The sequence below is a fragment of the Carassius auratus genome, chromosome 18 (genome assembly GCF_003368295.1).
Source record: "Carassius auratus strain Wakin chromosome 18, ASM336829v1, whole genome shotgun sequence".
NCBI lineage: Eukaryota > Metazoa > Chordata > Actinopteri > Cypriniformes > Cyprinidae > Carassius > Carassius auratus.
In genome coordinates, this window is record NC_039260.1 from 11,314,947 (window position 1) to 11,335,726 (window position 20,780).

At 36.6% G+C, this 20,780-nt stretch overlaps 1 protein-coding gene across 17 annotated transcripts in view; it reads right to left on the reverse strand.

Moving 5' to 3' along the window:
• Window positions 1–3,109: 3,109 nt before the first annotated feature.
• The window catches only part of ryr1b (ryanodine receptor 1b (skeletal)), a 98,094-nt gene continuing 80,423 nt past the window's right edge, over window positions 3,110–20,780 (reverse strand). For 6 of the 17 annotated variants that reach the window (XM_026287621.1, XM_026287615.1, XM_026287622.1 and 3 more), the window contains 24 exons: window positions 19,434–19,514; window positions 18,857–18,945; window positions 18,579–18,707; window positions 18,393–18,497; window positions 18,260–18,313; window positions 16,117–16,146; window positions 15,048–15,077; window positions 14,636–14,717; window positions 12,432–13,741; window positions 11,981–12,060; window positions 11,716–11,887; window positions 11,466–11,552; window positions 10,888–11,199; window positions 10,479–10,609; window positions 10,347–10,389; window positions 10,131–10,264; window positions 9,412–9,472; window positions 9,172–9,318; window positions 8,948–9,082; window positions 8,705–8,861; window positions 8,526–8,590; window positions 6,081–6,181; window positions 5,945–5,996; window positions 3,110–4,704 (listed from right to left, as the gene is read on the reverse strand). In XM_026287621.1, the coding sequence (XP_026143406.1) occupies window positions 4,609–4,704; window positions 5,945–5,996; window positions 6,081–6,181; window positions 8,526–8,590; window positions 8,705–8,861; window positions 8,948–9,082; window positions 9,172–9,318; window positions 9,412–9,472; window positions 10,131–10,264; window positions 10,347–10,389; window positions 10,479–10,609; window positions 10,888–11,199; window positions 11,466–11,552; window positions 11,716–11,887; window positions 11,981–12,060; window positions 12,432–13,741; window positions 14,636–14,717; window positions 15,048–15,077; window positions 16,117–16,146; window positions 18,260–18,313; window positions 18,393–18,497; window positions 18,579–18,707; window positions 18,857–18,945; window positions 19,434–19,514 (3,683 nt within the window). In that variant the 3' untranslated portion in view covers window positions 3,110–4,608. The remainder of the gene's footprint in view (window positions 4,705–5,944; window positions 5,997–6,080; window positions 6,182–8,525; window positions 8,591–8,704; window positions 8,862–8,947; window positions 9,083–9,171; window positions 9,319–9,411; window positions 9,473–10,130; window positions 10,265–10,346; window positions 10,390–10,478; window positions 10,610–10,887; window positions 11,200–11,465; window positions 11,553–11,715; window positions 11,888–11,980; window positions 12,061–12,431; window positions 13,742–14,635; window positions 14,718–15,047; window positions 15,078–16,116; window positions 16,147–18,259; window positions 18,314–18,392; window positions 18,498–18,578; window positions 18,708–18,856; window positions 18,946–19,433; window positions 19,515–20,780) is intronic. The other 11 variants (XM_026287630.1, XM_026287631.1, XM_026287629.1 and 8 more) reach the window with 8 other exon arrangements.

The window sequence follows — 20,780 nt, forward strand, 5'->3', positions numbered from 1 at the left end:
GTGCATATCATGAATGCTGGGTCTCATTTGTTTTCTGAGAATCTACTGAACCTACTGGTAACTTGTTTGCCACGTAGCAATAAAAAAATATACGAAAACCTTGATTATTCTGGTTAGTCACATTGTACTGCTATTATTTTGAACAAGACTGTATATATATATATATATATATATATATATATATAAATTCAATTAATATATAATTATTTTTATACTTATTGGGTTTCTTCTTAGTATGTCATTATTATTAGTATTATATTATAATGTATTTAATTAATCAATATAATAAATAATAAAAGTGTCACCTTAATCAAAATTTTGAAAGTATGCTATATATTTAAATTAAGTTGAATAATATAATATAGTTTAATAATTGTGTGCTTTTATGCCTTCGTTCACTCTTCTGTTTGTCTCAATTAATGCAGATATTAATAACAATAACGATTTATAAATATATAAATATACTGGCATTCACTTATAATAGGGATGGGCGATACCACATATTTTGTTTTCGAATTTCGAATACGATACCGATAATTTGAATGGCCAGTATCACCATTTATACCGATACCATACTTCTAAACTGAATTTTTAGATTATGAAGTGCATTTAATTATTATGAGTACAATGGGTAATAGTACCTACTTAACTTTATATTTGAAATGCATTTTAACATTCAGTATGCCTTAAGTGCAGCTTATTAGGTTATATTTTTGTTTACACATGGTTAAAATATGTTTACTGTAGTGGTTACCAAGGAAATCTACAAATACTAGAGTTAAACTATGTTCACTTTACCATGGTTCATTGTCATAAGAGACTGCCAGTAATAGGCTGTGTCAGAAGTGAGTGAACGTTTTCTGTAATTGATTGATTCTGACTTGCAACATCTGCGTGTGTTCAGGTGAGCAGGAAAATCCCTTCCACACAATTATTTGCTAACATAGGTTATTCGTCCAATTTAAGGCATATATGCATTGTTTTTTGTTTAATGAACAAAATCACTGGCAAATAAAAACACCTTAGTATCGATATTTTTTATTTGAGTATCGATACTTTCGATACTCGTATCAGTATCGATATATTTGATACTTCAGGATCGATTCGCCCATCCCTACTTTAGAATATAGTTTTAGGATAATTTTAGGATGTTATGTCTTTGGTGCCTATAGTTTAGAACCTCCATGTTCAGAAGTGAATGTAGAGCATCTAAACATCTTCCTCAATCTCCAGGATGTCAAACTGAGAAAAGGGTGTACACTAGTGAGAGAAATGACAATAAAAAACTTTAAACCTTCCACAGTGAAAGAAGATCTGAAAAACAAACTGAAGCCTGAGGTGGAGGTGGATGTGGAGGGCAGTATTAGGACTTGACCACACAGATTTACATGAAACCCGAAAAGCAGAACCAGGAGCAAAACCACACACAAAAAAAAAAAAGATACTCTGAACACACAATTGAATCACTAAAACACCTGCTGAATCACTGGACTATGAATGGTTCAGAACCCATCTAGTATCAGCAATGCCTTGCCCTTTCCTGAGATACAGACAGCAAACAAGCACCAACATGTACGGCCGTGGTGTTTGAGGCATTTGTTGTTTCAGGAGCCCTTTGGGAAGGCTTGAGAAAGGGTGGTCCAAATCATCATTAATGATCCTTGTATTGTTATGTCAGTCAGTTATATAACTGTTTTAATATTAGTATGCAGTTATAATGCTCCACACACCCTAAAGTATGTGAAAGGAGAATTGTTTATGTGCTGAGGATGTGGTTGGGATCACCTAGCATCACTGAATAATGATATATGATATATGATATGATATATTCATATGATATTAAAAGACTTCAGTTTAGTGTATTTTGGTATAATAGTTTGTTTACGAAATGTCATGTTACATGACAGAGAATGCCGTTGTATCAAATATCATCCTGACTGTGATGTATTGAAGAGATTTTTCTTTTTATTCAGCAGTTCAGTAAACATGATGTTAACAGCGATTAACCAACATTTTATGTCCACTGTCCCCAATAACTTTGTTTTTCCAACAAAGCCAGGGAAGAATTATTTACAGTGACTCCGAGCAACAAACCGTGGTGTGTTGGGGCTCATTCCTGAATTAAATCAGTATGTTTGGATGAATCGGCTAAGTGAACAATTCAATCTCTCAGGCATAAAGACAGTCACTTGATTTGTTCCTGAATGAATCAGTATGTTTGGATGAATCGCTTGAGTAAATAAATGATATAAACACGACCACTTTATTTATTTCTTGAATGAATCAGTTTGGCGGTTGAGTAAATTCAATGACTCACTCCGAAACACAGTGTCAGGATTCTGGACTGTTCTGAGTCGTGCTTTGCCCGTTTCTGTTCCTGTGTTTCCTTATTTGGTCCTTCCTGTTTCCATTAGGTTCCCCGATTAGTCATTATTTGTTTCCAGCTGTTTAGTTAATTTTCCTCATTTCCCTGTGTACTTAAGAACTAGTCTGTCTCTGTTGGGTTTACTTCTTATGTACGTGTTTCCTGCTGTTCCCATTGTCGGATGTACCCTGTGTTTCTTGGATTAAAGTTTTATTTATTCCTTGTCTCCATTGTTCGTTGCCTTCACAGATTGTGACACACAGTCACTTGCTGAATAACCACATGCTACTATGCTACTACTATTACTATTGCTGTAATACAAAGATGTAATATTAAGAATAGTATGCCATTATATTCTTTGAAATGAATTATCAACTGTTGTAATGACACTACTAAACAAAACCATGTACTTCTATAAAATGCCTGTAGCATTTCATATTCATTTATTACACGGTAGTTGATACAATTACTGAAGACATGTATTAGATGGTAAATGTTATTGCACACTGAGAAATTTTCAGAATATATATACGACCTCAAGTTGTGTCTGCCTCTGAAACTTTTGTCCATCATAAAAAATTCGGATCAGGTTTGATTTTCTGCGTGTTCGCATCCGTAGGAAGCATTTTGATAGCAAAGGAAAGGATGGTGAATGCGAAAAAAAACGAATACTCAGTGTGCAAGGTACTTAAGGCTTATAAGAACCTACAGACACAAATCCAGCACGAAAGACAGACAACAGTACTCTTAAAATATTGGAACTGTTTAATGTGCACTGAAACACAGGATTCAGCTTGATGCACAGTCAGATCCAGAGAAGTTGATTCTTCCATCTCTGAGCTCTCAGAGCAAAACACACCAAAAGACCTCAACACACACTCTTAATGTGCTGTCACAGCATGTCAGCAGAACGTACAAGGTGGAACATGCACATGTGAGTTTATTTCAGTCGCTTGGAGATGTCTGATGCGCAAATATCAGAGACCTACGACCACACACTTCACCTATAATCGACAAAAATAAAGTATGAGATTTCGCCAAAAAGAATAAAAATCAAACAGGCAAAAACATGTCGTCTTTGTTACGTCTACGTTAACTTAATCTACCTCTCATTCCTTTTCCACTTCTCTACTAAATTCTGACCTATATTCCCCTCCAAAAAAGGTATATAATAAATACTCACTTGTGACACATTAAGTTCAGAGTATCTTAATTATTTAGAGCTCCAACAAAAATATATCATCTATGTATTTAAGTGCATAAATGAAGTTGCAGTCTTGCTATCTGAATGACACAGCATAGTTCACGTCAAGGTCTTAAATGACAGTATAGCAACATAAATAATACCGTGCATATAGTCATGATAGTACTTCTTTCTCATAATCAGAGTAAAAGGACATAGTCTTGTAAATCTAGAGAGGATGTTTTTAATAAAACCAATGACCCTCTCCACCTCTTTATATTTGTAATAAAGCATTGTGTAGCAGGACTCCATGGAAGTATGTGCTTGGCATGGATACAGCGTCCCATTATAAGACTATAGAGTGCAAAACAGGTGGTTTCACATTTTTACAAAGTTAAAACGTCTCATTTGTAATTCTCTGAAACTTAAAACCGAGGAGGGAGAGAAATATTGAGGTTGTAATACTTAAACTCTCACATTCACTCGATGCGCCAGGGGGAAAAGCCTGGCTTGATATTTGTCAAAATGCTTAATGAGTGATGCTACCACTCATATGGCTATATTTCTGTGGTATACATGAATATATATAAACATAAACAAGGCTTTATTTATATATGCTAAAATTAAAAGATCTAGACAGCTACTCTACACATAAAAAGATCGCTACAGACTATCAATAAAATCATACTTAAACCCTCACTGTACAGTTAAGATTCAACATTAGGCACTGAGAATTTTTAGATTGATAGTGACAGACAAAACATAGAGGAAAGGAAGGCTTTGTTTAGGGGTGTTTGTTCATTTTTGGTTGATGTAATTTAAATGGTCTTTGTAGTGTGTAAATACAGTTTAAAAAACTTTTTCTCTCTTGTTTAGTCAAACTGGGAAATCTAAGGTTTTAAGTAGTATGAGTGGGTCTGTGTGGTCTGTGTGATGTGTTGGCTACAGTCGGTCATTTATCCCTTGTTCCCTTCTTTTGGCTATTTTTAATAATTCCCTCTTTGACCGTCCTTCCTGAAATGATACTTGCACACAAACACACACTTTCAAGGCTGTAGAATTAGCCAAGCTGATCTTCATATTGCTTCCTGAAACAGTCCCCAGCTGGGAAGAAGTCCCAGCATCGCTCCTGGTACATTTTCCATACATAGGACTCCTAGAAAGGGAGAGAAATCAAATGAATACACTGCATTTTAATACAATTCAGCAAAATATTGAGAAAATGATTTCGAAAAAATTAATAGCAATGGCACATTAAACTGATTAAAAAGGAAAGTAATTTATAATGTTAATATATTATTGGCATAATGAGATGAAGCTAAATGCTGTTCTTTTAAACTTCCTGTTAATCAAACCATTAAAAAAAAAAAAGTTGTGCGCTAACTCCATTGTGTTGTGGCATTTTTCAATTGTGTTGTGCTAATTTTGTCATGTTGTGGCATGTTTTTGTTGTGTTGTGCTAATTTTGTTGTGTTTCCGTTGTATTGTGCTAATTTTGTTGTGTTTCAGTTGTATTGTGCTAATTTTGTTGTGTTTCCGTTGTATTGTGCTAATTTCATTGTGGCGTGGCATGTTTCCATTGTGTTTTGCTAATTTCGTTCTGCTCTGGCATGTTTCCATTGTGTTGTGCTAATTCAACGCTATCTCATGACCAATTCGTACTTATTGTACGAGGTGGCTTATTCGTACGAATTTGTACGACCTCACTCGTACGATTTTATACGACCCCAGTGACGGTTAGGTTTAGGGGCGGGGTCATACGAATTGTGCAAATCATAAAATACGTACGATTTGGCAACAATCGTATTAATTTGTACAAGTGTGGTCATATGAATTCATACGAATAAGCCACCTTGTGAAAAATGTACGAATTGCCGTGAGATCGGGTTGGCTAATTTCATTGTGTTGTGGAATGTTTCCATTGTGTTGTGCTCATTTCGTTGTGTTGTGGCATGTTTATAAATGCTGTTCTTTTAAACTTCCTGTTAATCAAACCATGAAAAAAAAAAGTCACGTCAATCATGGTTTCAACAAAAACACGAAGAAGCACAATTGTTTTCAACACTGATAATTATAAGAAAGATTTCTTGAGCACCAAATTAGCATATTTCTGAAGGAATGTGTGACACTGAAGACTGAAGCGATGAATTTATTTAGCTTTACCATCACAGGAATAAATTAGATTTAAAAAAATCTTAAAATGGAAATGCTTCTCAACATTACTGCATTTTTATCAAATAAATGCAGCCATAGTAAGCCTAAAATATCTTATCCACCCAAACTTTTAAATGGTAGTGTATATATTTATAATGTCTACCATCTATGATGCAAAGTTTTTTATTTGTATGTTTCAGAAAGACAGTTTTGGACAGTGCTGAGAATGAAACAACACTGACCTGTCCTGTGTGCTCCGTTTCATCTTTATTGATTAAATACATCAGGAAGAACCTGCATGGCAGAAAAAAAAACATAGTCTCAAAATAAGGAACCAAATATTAGCTTTTGTTGTTTCTGAATAAACAAAACACTTACATGTAGTTGGCTAAATTGTGCTCCTCCAGCGTATGCGTCTCGAACCCATGCGGAGTCGAGTCAAAGTAGTCGCTTCCAATTCCACAAATGAAACACTTAGTCTTTGAAAAAAAAAAAAAAGATCTTAATTTAAAAAACACAATCCATAATGCAAGACAAAGACATATTTCATTCTCAGCAGTTGCCACAAGGGGCGCTATGGCACACATTAGCAAAAACCTTCTAAAGTGAGTTTTTTTTCCCTTTAACGTCAACTACTGTCATTGCGGAGCAACAGTTTGAATAGAATCTTGCTGAGAAAGCTAGTTATTGTGAATCTCAGCGTCAGAACATGCCTACTTTCTTCCTATACCATAGCTGAAAAACAGTATGCGAAATCAATAGTATCGAAATTGTAGTAATCATAAAACAGTAGGCGAAGATGACCAGTGTTGGGTGTAACGCGTTACAAAGTAACGCGTTACTGTAATAATATTACTTTTTTCAGTAACTAGTAGTGTAAGGCATTACTCGTCTGAAAATGGTAATATTATTACAGTTTTCCCAAGCTAGTTACTTGCGTTACATTTGCCAGTAGCACCTTCATCACACACAAGGCACACAACACAGAGAACAGAAGGGAAGGGAAGGAGGGCGTGAATGGAACAGTGATTGGTCTGGGTTTGGCACGAGGTATAATTTACCATCACTGATTGGTCGACAGCCGGCAGCAGAGCGGCACGCTCAGACAGATGGGGAAAATGGAAGCGTCAACAACGGCAAGCTCTTTTTCAGAGGAAGGTTCCCAGCAACAGAAAGCTAGTTTCGACGGGTGGAGATTCAGTAATTATTTTGTAGGAGTGCTCCGATCACGATCGGCCGCTCGTTAATGCGCATCTCAGTAAAGCCGGTTCTCTAATCAGCGGTTTATTCCATCAGGTGCGTGAACCATATGTTCATACAACCGTGCCAATAAACGCTGAAAATGAACGTGGATTTGCGCATCTTCTCAGTTAATAACGGCTCTGTGTAGTAACAGCTGCTCTATGTGAAATCACGCACCTGATGGAATTAACCGCTGATTAGAGAACAGGTGTACTGACGAGCAGTAATATAAGTGAGTTGTGTAAACAGTGATTTATGTGACTTCAATTATTTCTTATTAAACTGAAATCGAAAAGTAAAAAGTATTTTTTGGAAAAACCACATCCTGGTGTTAGTCTTCATATGCTGCTGAATAGTGTTAACACGGATATAGAAAAATAAGGAGTGCAAGAGATTGATTCCTAATGTCAGTTTATTTTTAATTAATACTACAGTAGTTTGGTTCCCTTTACATCTTTAACTACCCGTTAATTTATCAATTGAATGGGTGACCTATCCTCATTAATAGAGCAAACATTTGCCCCCCCTGAGAGAATTGGCAGGAGCCGCCACTGATAAAGACCCTAAAGAACACTCCTCCTTTGTATGTTCTCCCTCCATCTGATGCATCTCAGGCAATCATAGAGTAATTAAGAAAAAAAGATGTAACTAGTAATATAACTAGTAATATAACTAGTTACTTTCTCCAGGGAGTAATAAAGTAAAGTAAGGCATTACTATTTTTGAGAGTAATATGTAATATGTAATATATTACTTTTTTGAGTAACTAGCCCCAACACTGAAGATGACCCAATACTTTTGCAGAGATTCTGAAGTGTGCATCCAATGGTCACTTTACTATGACATGAGGCCACAGGAGAGAATTTGTGGATGATAAGTGACAACATGGTTGATTTAGTACATCCGTTTATACATTACACACATTCAAACTATACTGAATATACCTTTAACAAATGCAAAGTTCTTTCCTTATGAAATGTAGGACCCATATTTAGACAGCATGCGATTTCAGATGCACCAGATATGTTTATAGCAAGTTACCTGAGCTTGCAGCTAGCTATAGTTTGCATGGCTGAATATATTTAATTATATAGCATTTTTCAGATTTTTCCGGCCACAAAGTACAGTGGCTCAGAAGAGCACAACACAGTTTTGTTGTGTTGTGCTAGTTCCGTTGTGTTGTGGCATGTTTCCGTTCTGTTGTGCTAATTTTGTTTGTGTTTAGGCTTTTCGTTGTGTAGTGAAGATTTGTTTGTATTGTACACTACTGGGCGACCGTAAAAAAGTGACCATTTAGCAACGAGACTTACTGATCTACACATAATCCGCCAATCATAGTTTGTATTGTTGGATTATTTGCAGATTATTGTGATGTTTTTAAACTCTTTTTAAACTCTCACTATTAGGTCACCTATTCAATGCAAAGGATCCATTATTTCCAAGAGCTAGATGCTAAATTTCTCCAAATCTGTTCTGATAAAGAAACAAACTCATCTACATCTTGAATGGCCTGAGAGTGAGTCAATTTCCAGCAAATTGTCAATTGTAGGTTAACTATTCCTTTACGTAAAAAAAAAGTACCTCCATGTCCTCTCGGACCTGCTCCTGCTGATCTCTCAGCTCACCAAAGGCATCAATGATCAGACCTGCACACAACACAAACAGCATTTTATAATATTATTACCAAACTTTTTAAACATTACATTTACAAAGTGGTAAATAGTCCACAGTTTCTGAATTTCTCTACAAACGTTCCTCACCTTGAATGATGGCCAGCAGGATGACAATGACAAAAAAGAAGAAGGTGATGTCAAAGACCACACGGTAAAGCTCATACTCGTCTCCGGCTGGATCCTCGATCTCGTCTCCTATACCACCACCAGCTCGCACACCCACGTACATGTGGAACAGATAACACTGAGAGAGAAGACATGATCACTGTCAGGCATGAAACGATAAAGTGTATTTGAACCAAATTTAGATATGTGTGGAGGAGCACTAACAGTCATCATGTCGTCACACTTCATATCCGGTTCGTCTTCATCCTCACTCATGTTGTAGAACTTTCGGAAGAAATTGAAGGCCACCACTGTGTAGAGGTAGACCACCACAGCCAGCAGACCCACCGTCATCAGCAGCTGAACCACAGTCATCAATATTAAAATTTACATTTGGAAAAGATTTGTATCAAATCTCAGTCAAATATGACGTTATCCGAGAGCTGTACCTGTTTGCCATTGTGAGTTACAGAGGACAGGATGGTGCGCAGGGTTTTGACGCCCATAGCGATGTCCAGCAGATGACAGGCGAAGAAAAAGTTGTTGAAGTGGCCAAGCACTGACATGACCAGATACCAAACCAGATACAGGAACGTCTAAGAGCAAAACAGAATCCAAATAAATGGTCATTTCTATAAATATCCTCATCTAACAACTTAGGAAAAAGTGTTGTCTTTACTGAAACTCACATTATCAGTGAATACCACTCCAAATTTCCAGATTTGGTATTTGATGTCAATAGATGTAAACCTGTGGATTGGTAAAAATGTATAATGAGAAACAGAATCTCCATCCTGTTATTACATCATGTTTAAGAGCAGTGATGTCTGAAGCTCACACAACTCGCTCTTATGAAGCAAGAAAATGAGCTTGACCAGAGTAGTTCAATTGGCAAATGACTATTTTGAGCCACTTTTTAGTGATTAAAAAAAAAAGAGTAGTACAGCTCCGAATCTATTTTTTATAAGCTTTTGTGAACTGTAATTGTAGTGAATATTACATTTAGTTTAAAATTGTCTGTCTTCTTTCATTTGGCTGCTATATTTCACTTTCCAAATATTCCCGCTTCAAAGGTCATCAGTGGAACAGTTTAAAGGGTTACGCCACCCCAAACTGAAAATTGTGTCTTTAATTCACCTACCCCCTTATCATTCCAAACTCGTAAATGCTTTGTTCGTTTCCGGAACACAAATTAAGCAATGTAATTAACACGATCAAACAAAATTTTCATTTTGGGGTGGGGTAACCCTTTAAGCAATTGGATTCGTTAGAGCAGTTCCCATCCCTACCTAATGGCATTTTTGTTTTTTTGGTATTGAATCATTTTTGTGACTCGCATTGGCTGTGTGGTGACATTGATGACATTTTGGTGACACTTATTATGAGTGTGTCTTGCATCTTTCTGTACCATGTGAACATTGAGGGATCAATGTGAGGCTTCTTCTCGTGTGTCATAGCACTGACGTCAAGGGATGCTAGATCCATGCCGAGCAGCTCAGCGATTCTTTCTCTACCGTAGATATCGCCATACTTCTCTAGCACCTACAATACAGACACACCATAGACATGCTCAGTCCAACATCTCTCAATACATCTACACACACAAGTATTGTAAGCTCCTGACCTTTCTCTTCACAAATTTGTCCCAGTAGTTGTTCGGGAAAGACCTGATTGGAAAATAAAAGGGAATTACTGATTGCAGTCTTCACAGGGATACTTGCTTATACATTTAGAAATTATAATATAGTAGTATTACGGTGTATTGAGGACAAGTCTGTCCCACTGGCCCTTGATGTCATCATCTTCTGGTTGTTCAGTCACGTACAAACCGTCAAACTCCAGTTTACGGGCTAGTTCCTTCTCTCTCTTAAAGATGACCAAAGGAACCTACACATATGCGAAAACGTTAGCAGCTCACACTAGCTTAACCAAGTGAAAATAAATATTTCACACCAAAATTACATTTATGTCATCATTTACTCAATACATGACAGACGGCTTCAGAGGAATGTAGATTATAGTTTACAAGTTGTATGGATACTTTTTAGTCATTTAATGCTTTCATTGTTTGGAAAAGAGCAGTGTTGACACAGAAGAAAGTAAGTCATACAGGTTTGAAATGACATGAGGGTGAGTAAATGATGACAGAATCCAGGGCTCCTGACCTTCAGACAGTTGTAGCCGATGATACAGAGGAAAGAAATGATGGTGTGTAAGATAGAGAAGAAGGCCAAAGCGGGTTCCATATATCCAGTGCTCTCTTCCAGGAAGAAGTAGACAAACCCTTCTTCCTCCTCTTCCTCTCCATTCTCCTCCATTCCAGAACCTTCAGCTTCTCCAGCAGAGCCCTCAAAGATCCCAGAGCCCTCAAACACACCAGAGCCTTCAAATACAGCAGAGCCTTCAAATACTCCAGAACCCTCAAACATAGCCGAACCCTCAAACTCTTCCTCTTCTCCAGGTGGGCTGTCAGATACCTGCGGAGGAATGGCTAGCTTCAGTCCAATTTGTTCTTGAAACAAATTACAGAAAATCACATGGCTGTAAAGTCTTTTCTTGAAGTGTTCAATGTATTTTATTTATTTAATTAATTTTTTTGCTGTTCAAATTGCAAGGAAACCCCTTGTAGACCAGCCTGTAAAATGCATATTAAATGCATGTTAACTAGAAATGCTAAATAAATAATAAATCAAATAAAAATTCAGAGACCACCCTTGGGGCTCCAATTTATTATCATACTGACCCTGTAGAAGAGCAGAATGAAGTTGAGTGCAAAGGCAATGAAGAGAGCCAGGAAGCGCAGGTTGTAGAAATTGCGAGACAGATAGTTCTAGAAGATAAAGTGGATTACATTTTAGATGCAATCAGAAAAAAAAGTTATGAATGAAAAATGTTAATAATATAATGAGATATGATATAACTGAATTAAACATGAAACAACATTTACTCTACACGACAGTGAAAGATGTATACAGATAAATAATTGTAATTACCATGAACTTGTTTCTTTGGACTTCCAGTTCATTCCAGAGTTCAAAGCCCTCTTCCTCTTGCTTCTTGCCTTTCTTTGCTTTAGTCTTTGCTTTTTTCTCCTCTTGCTCTTCATCTGTTTTTTCTTCTGGCTCAGGTTCTGCCTCCTTCTCTGCCTTCTCTCCATTTTCATCACTTTGATGGACAGAAGGATAAGATGAATTTCAAGATGAATAAGAAGACTTTTCACCAATGAAAGTCTTTAATAATTTGATTCCCATTACTTACTCTGCTTTTTCCGGTTCAGGGGCTGTTTCTTCCTCTACTTTCTCCTCTTCTACTGCTTTTCCCTCTCCTTCCTCAACCACCTGAAATACCCACAGGAGAGGAATATGTAGACTGAGAGATTTAGATTATGAGTCTACAAAAGCAAGAAGCGCCATTATATTTGACAAAGAGAAGGAGAACAATGTGGAAACGTTCACTCTTAAGTTGCGGTCACATTAGCAAAATTTCACATGTTAAAACGGTCCATAGTATGTTGTCTACAATGATGTGATGTACGTATGAAGCACCACTCACACAGAAGTCATGTGATGAACTTAAATATTTTACCCTCACATAACGTTCCTAAGTAATTCCCGACTAATTCCAACTAAAACGATTGGATTTCACCTGTGAAAATTCACTGAATAAAGATGACATCTTTAGACTACAAATGCAAAACTCTTCTTCTCACCAGCTTCCTCTTCAGCAGTGGGCTGCCTTCTGGAGTCGGAGGCTCCTCTGGCTCAGTTTCTCCCATATCTCCTAAACCGCCGTGAGGACCAAAACCAGGTCTTCCACCATCATCCTCTTCTCCTTCTTCTGCTTCCTCCTCTCCGACTCCTGTTCCCTCCTCTCCCTCACCAGCTCCGCCTGATTCTTGAACTTTTCTTGCTCCTGGCTCAGGTGGAAGGTCACCGTGCACCTCATCTTGAGTTGGGTCGGGCATGTTAGTAAGGATCTCTGTCAATGTCATCTTCTTAGCTCCCTCCACCAGACCTCCTCCGAAGAGAGTGTTCCAGATGAGCATGAAGAAACCTCGGCAGACGCTGTAGATGAAGTGCAGGATGCCAAAGAGGACAGTATAGAGGAACATGACCAGACCAACAATCATGTCCTTTATGGTCATTTTCCTGATTTTGCGGTAACGGCGTCTGAGATTGCGGAAAGTGAAGAGGCTGATGAAGTCCATTACGCTCTTGATGAAGTCTGCAAAGGCTGAGCTGGATTCAGGTGGTGCTGCTTCTCCATTCCCTTCTTCTCCTTCACCCTCTCCATTCCCGCCACCACTGCTCTCCTCCTCGTCTTCTTCGTCCTCATCTTCTATCACCTCCTCTTCCTGCTCTGAGATCTGCGAGGCGATGTTCATCTCAAAAATGGTGTCCTCGCAGAAGTTCACAAAGAGCTCCATCTTCTCAGACTCACCACCCTCATTGACGACATCAAAGATGAACTGCCGCTTTGACTCTCTGACCTGAGGCATCTCCCACTGGTTGCGGTTGGCCTCGCTGATTTCAAAGTAGATCCGTTCTATCCTCTTGCCGGCACCCATGATCTCGATACGGCCCAGGAAGGGTCGGAAGTAGTTGAGCACACTCTCAGCTTGCTCCAGAAAGTTCTGCAAGCGAGTGTCATGAGGAACATGCTCAGACAGGTTGGTGAGTAGCACAGCAATGTTGAAGCCGATGTCTTTGGCTGGCTCTTGGAAACGATCTGCAAACTCTTCAAAATTGATCATCTCGTTCTCATCGGCTTCGGAGCAAGACAGCAGGAACTGGATCTCAGATGGAGTGTATTGCTTCTGACTGTCCATAGCCTTGGAGAAGTCTTTCTTGGAGATAAGGCCACGAGGGTCCGTCACATAGTCACGGAAGGCATCCGATGCCACAATGTCCTTCAGTTTGAGGAACATGTCAAAGAACTTGAGAATCATCTCTACGTTGCTGGAAGACTCAACCAGCATGTCAACCATCTGGCGAGCGATTGTGCCATTCACAATGTTACCTGTAATAATACAAGAAAAAACAGGCTGTAGATCATGACTTAAAGGATTAGTTCACTTCCAGAATAAAACATTTCCTGATAATTCAAAGATATTCATGTCAACGTTCATGTCACAAAGAGTTTTTTGAGGAAAATATTCCAGGATTTTTATCCATATAGTGAACGTTAATGGTGCCCGACGTTCCAAAGGTCCAAATTGCAGTTTTAATGCAGCTTCAAATGAATCTACATGATCCCACCTGAGGAATAAGGGTCTTATTTAGCGAAATTATCTTTCATTTTCTAAAAAAAAGTTTTTTTCTGCATTGTATGTCCATGACTTAACACATTACATAATCATGATTGAAAGGTCATGCACACTTAGTTCTTTTCTGTGCACTTTTGTTCAAAAAGGTAGGGTAAGGTGAAAAACTCTCTCATCTCATCTCATTTTCTCCTCCAACTTCGAAACCGACTGACATCATTTTACCTTTTTATGTAAAGGACGTTTGACTTTCTTTGCATGTTCGCCTTGTAAACACTGAGTCGGTACTTCTGCCATTGTCATGTGTGACCTTTTCAATGTGACAATCATTTTGTGTGACTATTTTTTTTAGAAAATATTTTGCTAGATAAGACCCTTATTCTTTGACTGGGATCATGTAGAGTCACTTGAAGCTGTAATGAAACCGCAATTTGGACCTTCAACCTCTTGGCCACCATTTAAGTCCACTATATGGAGAAAAAAATTCCTCAAAAACCTGAATTTATTTTTGACTGAAGAAAGAAAGACATGAACATCTTGGATGACATGAGGGTCAGGAAATGATCAGGACATTTTTATTCTGGAAGTGAACTAATCCTTTAAATGGCTTTACAGATTAAAGTTACATTTGATGGACGGATATTTCTTACCCTCTAACAGAGAGAGGAGCATCACCACCATGTCCTTCTGCAGATCCAGAAGCTCCTTCAACAGACCAATCTGGCTGGAGTCCTGTTTCACACAACCAGATTAAGACACACAACAAATTAAAACATTTTTTTTATGTAAACTAAAAAATCGTTGTCTCAAACCATCACTTATAGAGTGCATAAAAAGATCTTTCAGCTCAAATATATTACTGGTACTGCATAGTTTTTAATATGATATGCAGCATGGAACCATAAAAAGAGAGTTTTTCAGAGAACACCAAATCTCCTGATCAGGCTAAATTAGATTTTAGTAGAATAAATGAAATATTTATTTATTTGGGTGGGGGTCGGGGGGGGGGGGGGGGGGGGGGTGGTGCACTATTGGGACAATTTCCACCTACTCTCAGCTTACCTCAGAATGTGTTCTACTCCAGAAATGATCCTGGGTTTGCGTTTATAAACAGACACAAACATAGTATCACATACTGTAACCTAACATCTAACACAGGGACATTTAGAGATGGATATGAAGATAGAAAAGCCTGAAGCAGATGTCAGTCCTGGCATAGATGAGGACTAACATATTCTTTATGACTTTGTATCAGCAAAATATTGCCACAAAGTGGCATAGTACGTAATTCCTATTACTAACAATAAATATCTAGGTTCTTTGCAAGCACATTTTATATGTGCCTTGCTAATGGTCTAAGCATATGAAGTAAAGCCAGCAGACACATAAACGGTCTTTCATACAAAACTATATCACACACACCTGCAAACACAGTATACACACCAACATGTTTAACAACAAAAGAGCACAAAGGCCTGCACATACACATAAAGAAAGATTAGATGAATCTCACAAAACTGCAAAATCAAAAGCGAAAAAAAAAAGAAATGGTATATTGTTTCAGTGAAACAAATGTATATTGTATTCATAGGTTCATAATACAATATTGCAATGAATATCATTTGGTTTAGGATAATTTTAATTGGACAAATACAATCAAATAAAAATGTAAAAAATACACACATGAATGCACTTTTTATACTTTTTAAAATGTGACCCAGCCGTGATCTTGACAGGTTTTGTGAGATTTACGCAGTATTGTACAGATTTTCTTTAGACTGTATGTCTGTATATGAAAAATTGAACATAGTGCAGGTCGAGGGAAATACATTTCCTCTACAAGTGAGCAACAGCAGGAACATTGCATAGTGACACCTCCCTCAGCTCCAGTATATCAAAATAAACCCAACAAGGTTAAGACTGCTTTCAGAAATTCAACACTGATACAGTGGGGACAGAGGGAATGTACATGACAAAAAATTGTAAGTGAAAACACTTGCAGAAAACGTGCCGAGACATAAGCAATACAACGGAAACAGGAAGCAAAGAAGAAACTGTTCTGTGTACTGTGAACGTGTGTGGAAAGCAGTGCACAAGTGTGTAAGATGGAAGCAAAAACAAAGATCCTTACGCCATTTCGGAGTCCAGGGTCAGGGTGCATCTGGCAGGGTTACACATCAGAATAAAAATGTTACCCATCAACATTTTTAATACATTTTTGTATTTTGTATTGATTTTGTATCTCCAACTCTCTTAGATATATTTATTCATTCAAATTTATTATTATTATTTTTTTTGCATGTCTGTTTTATAGTCTCTCACGTCTTTTTATGCAGACAAACAGGGCAAAGCTGTTTTATATTAAAATTAAGTAAATTTTGTTGAAAAATAAGGTCATTACAGTTAAGTTGGCCTTGTCAATTTGTTTTTTTAGGAACCAACTTTGACAGGAGGGCACTGATCTTTCGGCAGACTGGAGACAGGTAAATCAGCCATATTCACATTTTTGAAGCCTGAGAGAGCGGGAGAGATTCTCAATTTTAAGAAATACAAAAATGCAGTACACAGGTACCAGATGTGTAACACACAGAACAAAATCAAACAACACAACAAGAAAGGTTACGAGAAACAACACATGATTAAAGATTATAGAGCATCAACATTCATGTCACACTTGTGAACATGTTCCACATTCATGGATTAGTGGCGATACTGGACTAAACATTTATATAATAGAATAACAATAGTGTGAAATACAATACATTCAATAATCCACTATAATCAAGCTTGGAAATAGTGATCAGCCAATAAACTGAGACTACACTATTTAAAATCTCAGTTACATTTAAGAAAAGCTTGCCATAAAACAGATGATACTCTAAAGAAACAACCAAGGGCTAGTTTTACTTTCAGCTTGCAATAGCACAAACTGTCTTTTGCCATTAAGATAGTAGTCAGGATTTTCAAAGACACTTTTAGCACTGAAAAGGCACTGTCATTTTTGCGCCTGACCTTATTGACTATGCATTTGTAGAAGTTTCCCTTTCAGACGCAATATTTTTGGGAGGAGAGAATTTAAATGTAAAAAAATGTATCGCAAATTTCGACAATTTATGCAACGCAATTTGCTAAGGTTATGCTCGTCAAATTACTGGTATTTGCGCCATTATTTAACACCAACAAAAAATGTCTTGAACTATTTTGGACTTGAAATGGCTACAATTGTTGTTGCTAGGAGAAGACACTGTAGCTTGGTAGAAGAGAGGATTTTTCCACATTTCGGAATGCAAAAAGAACACATTCAGAACAATTCTCCGAACATGTCATTTGCCAAGCCACATTATTTTTAATTTGCTTCAGGAAATAGAAGATGTCTTGGAACCCTCAACTAGGAGGAGTTACCCAATGCTAGCTCTATCAAAACTTCTTGCAACCCTTCATTTTTTCATTTTTTGGCCTGTTGTTCTTTTTAACTTACTGTTGCTTCTTTCTTTATTTATTTATTTTATTTGCGACTACACTAATTTGCGCTGCGCTTGGTATATTGCATTGGTCGATATGTAAATGAGATGTTGTTTCTGTGTTCTTTAATTTGTACGTGTTAGTAGTAAATTACCCTTCAAGAATTTTCCACACCCATCAGCGCTGTTTCAGAATTGCGTTTGGAATTTGCCCTGTTTAGTAAAACTAGCCCCAAGTCTCCTTATAAGTTTTAATACTCCAATACTTTGTTTTAATAACCACAGTCACCACCAAATTAGTAAACGGATCAGTAACTTATTAAAACAAGTATTAAATAAAACAGATTTTAATTAATTAATTAGTTAGACTATGCATAATTAAACATTAGTACTGAGAAAAAAATGCAACCTCCAAAACAGAGAAAATATTCTTCATCAGTCTTCTCTGACCATATATATATATATACAAATATATATATATATATATATATATATATATATATATATATATATATATATATATTTGTATGTATGTACATGTATTACATGCATTTTACTTCCATTCTGTTGCGCAAATTATAAGCTCAATGCAAGTTAAACACTACAAAAATGTACATTTGGAACATTTAACATCCGAATAGTCCTGCTCTTTTCAATTTTTTTTTTGCAGAAATACAAAAAATAAATAAATACAAAAAAAAAAATAATGCATTTTTTTCTCTGATTTCTTTTGTGTAAAGCTGGTGAAGTTTTGATTTTAGATTAGGCAAAACTCAATGTCAAGTATTTGAATGCCAAAATAAAACAACATACAGATGATACTGATTCAGTGTTGATGGAACCTTTTCTGGAAATATCCGAGGTCTTCTAGGTGCAATAAAATTGATCAATATAATAAGATTTATCAGTCACATTAGAGGTGTGTGTGCTCAAAGTGTGTTCCCACCTGTGCTAGCTTCATCATCATGTGCGCGAACACGTGCAAGAAGCCCACCACGGCATCCCACAATCTGCTGTGAGCCAGAGACTGCTGATTACCAGTGCAAGGACCCTGAGGTGAAGAAACAAAAATAAAAAAAAGATAAACTATGCAAGTTTGATAGAGCTTGACTGCACATGGTGACATCAGTACCTGGATATACTCAGTCAGGCTGTTGAAAACCTGTTTAGCAACCGTCATTGCCTTCGAAAAGTTTCTTTTGCCTGGTTCATCAATGATATCCTTCCCAGAGTAATACCAGTAGAAGTCACTGATAGACTCCTGAGACAGAAAAGATAACAGAGTGAGGAAAATTATTAACTTTATTTGTTTTCCTGTCCTCATACGCAATGCCATTAACACATTTTTAAGTGTCCAAATACTTTAGGTGCTAGTATATGTAGACGAAGTCAAGAGAGATGAAGCTATACCTGCAGTCTGAGCAGATAGTCAACCGTGCAGATGATGACGTTGATCGTAGTCGTGCTGCCTGTCTGTGTGCGCAGATAGTTCTGGAAATCTGGAGAAAGACGGTAATGCAAAACCAGCTGCTCTCTTAAATAATTAGGCATTTCATTTTTAGGCATTGTTCGGGGTCAGTGAGATTTTTTATGCCTTTGAAAGAAGTCACTGTGCTTATCAAGGCTGCATTTATTTGATAAAAAAATACAGCAAAATAAATAAATAAATAAGTAATATTGTGAAATATTATTACATTTGAAAATAATATAATTACATTTTTTTTTTTTTTAATTGTTAATTTCTTTTTTACATTTTAAAAGTGTCCTTAATGTTCATTTTGATCAATTGAATCTGTTCATGGTCAATTCAAGTTAAAGTGATACAGTGTATATGTAGTGCAAGGGCTTTGAGATGTGATGAGATGTTCTTGTTTTTGGAACACATCTTTTTCTGATTTCATGATTTTCTCTTCAAACACTACAGCGAGTAAACCGAAGTGGTGGAGGAAGTGTTCAGAAGCATTAGTCTACATCTCAGGAAGCTCACCGTTGTTGTGGCCTTCACAAAGCAGCTGCAGGAAGCGAAAAAGGTCACAAGTGAATTCATCATCTGCCATCACTTTCTCTTCTAAACAGGGACACACACATACACACAGCATGAATGTGCGAGAAGAACTCCTGAACAGTGCTTTACTCTACACTCTAGAGACCTCTAAATTGTTTTTACAATACATTTCTATGATTAAATGGTTAATTTGTGAACTAAAATGGGACAAAATATCTCTAGATAGGAATATGACCAGACCATTCTTATGCAGATAGACAATTTTCTTTTCTTGTTTATATTACAGAGATAGTTAACCCCAAAATAAAACTCCTGTCATTGTTTACTTTCCCTTGTGATATTTTAAACCCATATGCCGTTTTCCATGCCACCATGAGTTCAGGCGGAAGGGAAGTGAAAAATAAATACATTCAAATAAATTTGAAATACATTTATTTCCTGCTAAGTATACTACAAAAACATCCCCATATTTATGTACTTAATAAAATACCCTGCAATTGTACTTTTAGTATACTTAACTGGTATACCTAAAGTCTGCTAATTTTGTACTCAATGCACTTTAATTGTGCAGAGGTAGTGCTGAGAAGTCCAGCTAAAGATAAACTGAAGTATGTCTGACTGTGCTAGTGGAAACATTGCAAATGTACTTTTTGCATTGACTACTGATGTTTTTCAAAGATCACACAATCCTCATCAACTGTGACATTAAAACATATTTTAGGCTTAATATCAAGAAATGTGCATTGTGCACAAGTAGTACTCCAAATTAAGTTGAATTATATTTTTTTATACCAGTAATTCTCAAGGGATATATCAGTAAATATGTTAATAGATTTGAACTATACTTAGTATATTGCTATGGTATACAGTATATAAAATAGTATATTAATATACTAACATATTGACGATATTAGTATATAGGTTTTAACTACTTAAAGCACGTAGCATCATTCAAAACCATTCAAAAGTTTGGAGTTAATATGATTTTTTAATGGTTTTTAAGATGCCTCTTATTCTCACCATTGCTACATTTATTTGATTATAAATACCATTGTGAAATACTATTAAAGTTAAACATTTTGATTTGTAATATATTTCTGTAATGCAAAAACTATTTTCAGCATAATTAATCCAGTCTTCTGTGTACATGTTCCTTTAGAATCACTACTTTTCGTATTGGCAAAAATGTTTGAGCTGGAAACAATGATGCATTTTTTCCCAAGACTTTTACATGAATAGAAGGTTAAAAAAAACAGCATTTATTTAAAACAGAAATCTTTTTAATTTACATTTGATCAATTTAATGCATCCTTTTTTAATCATTTCTGA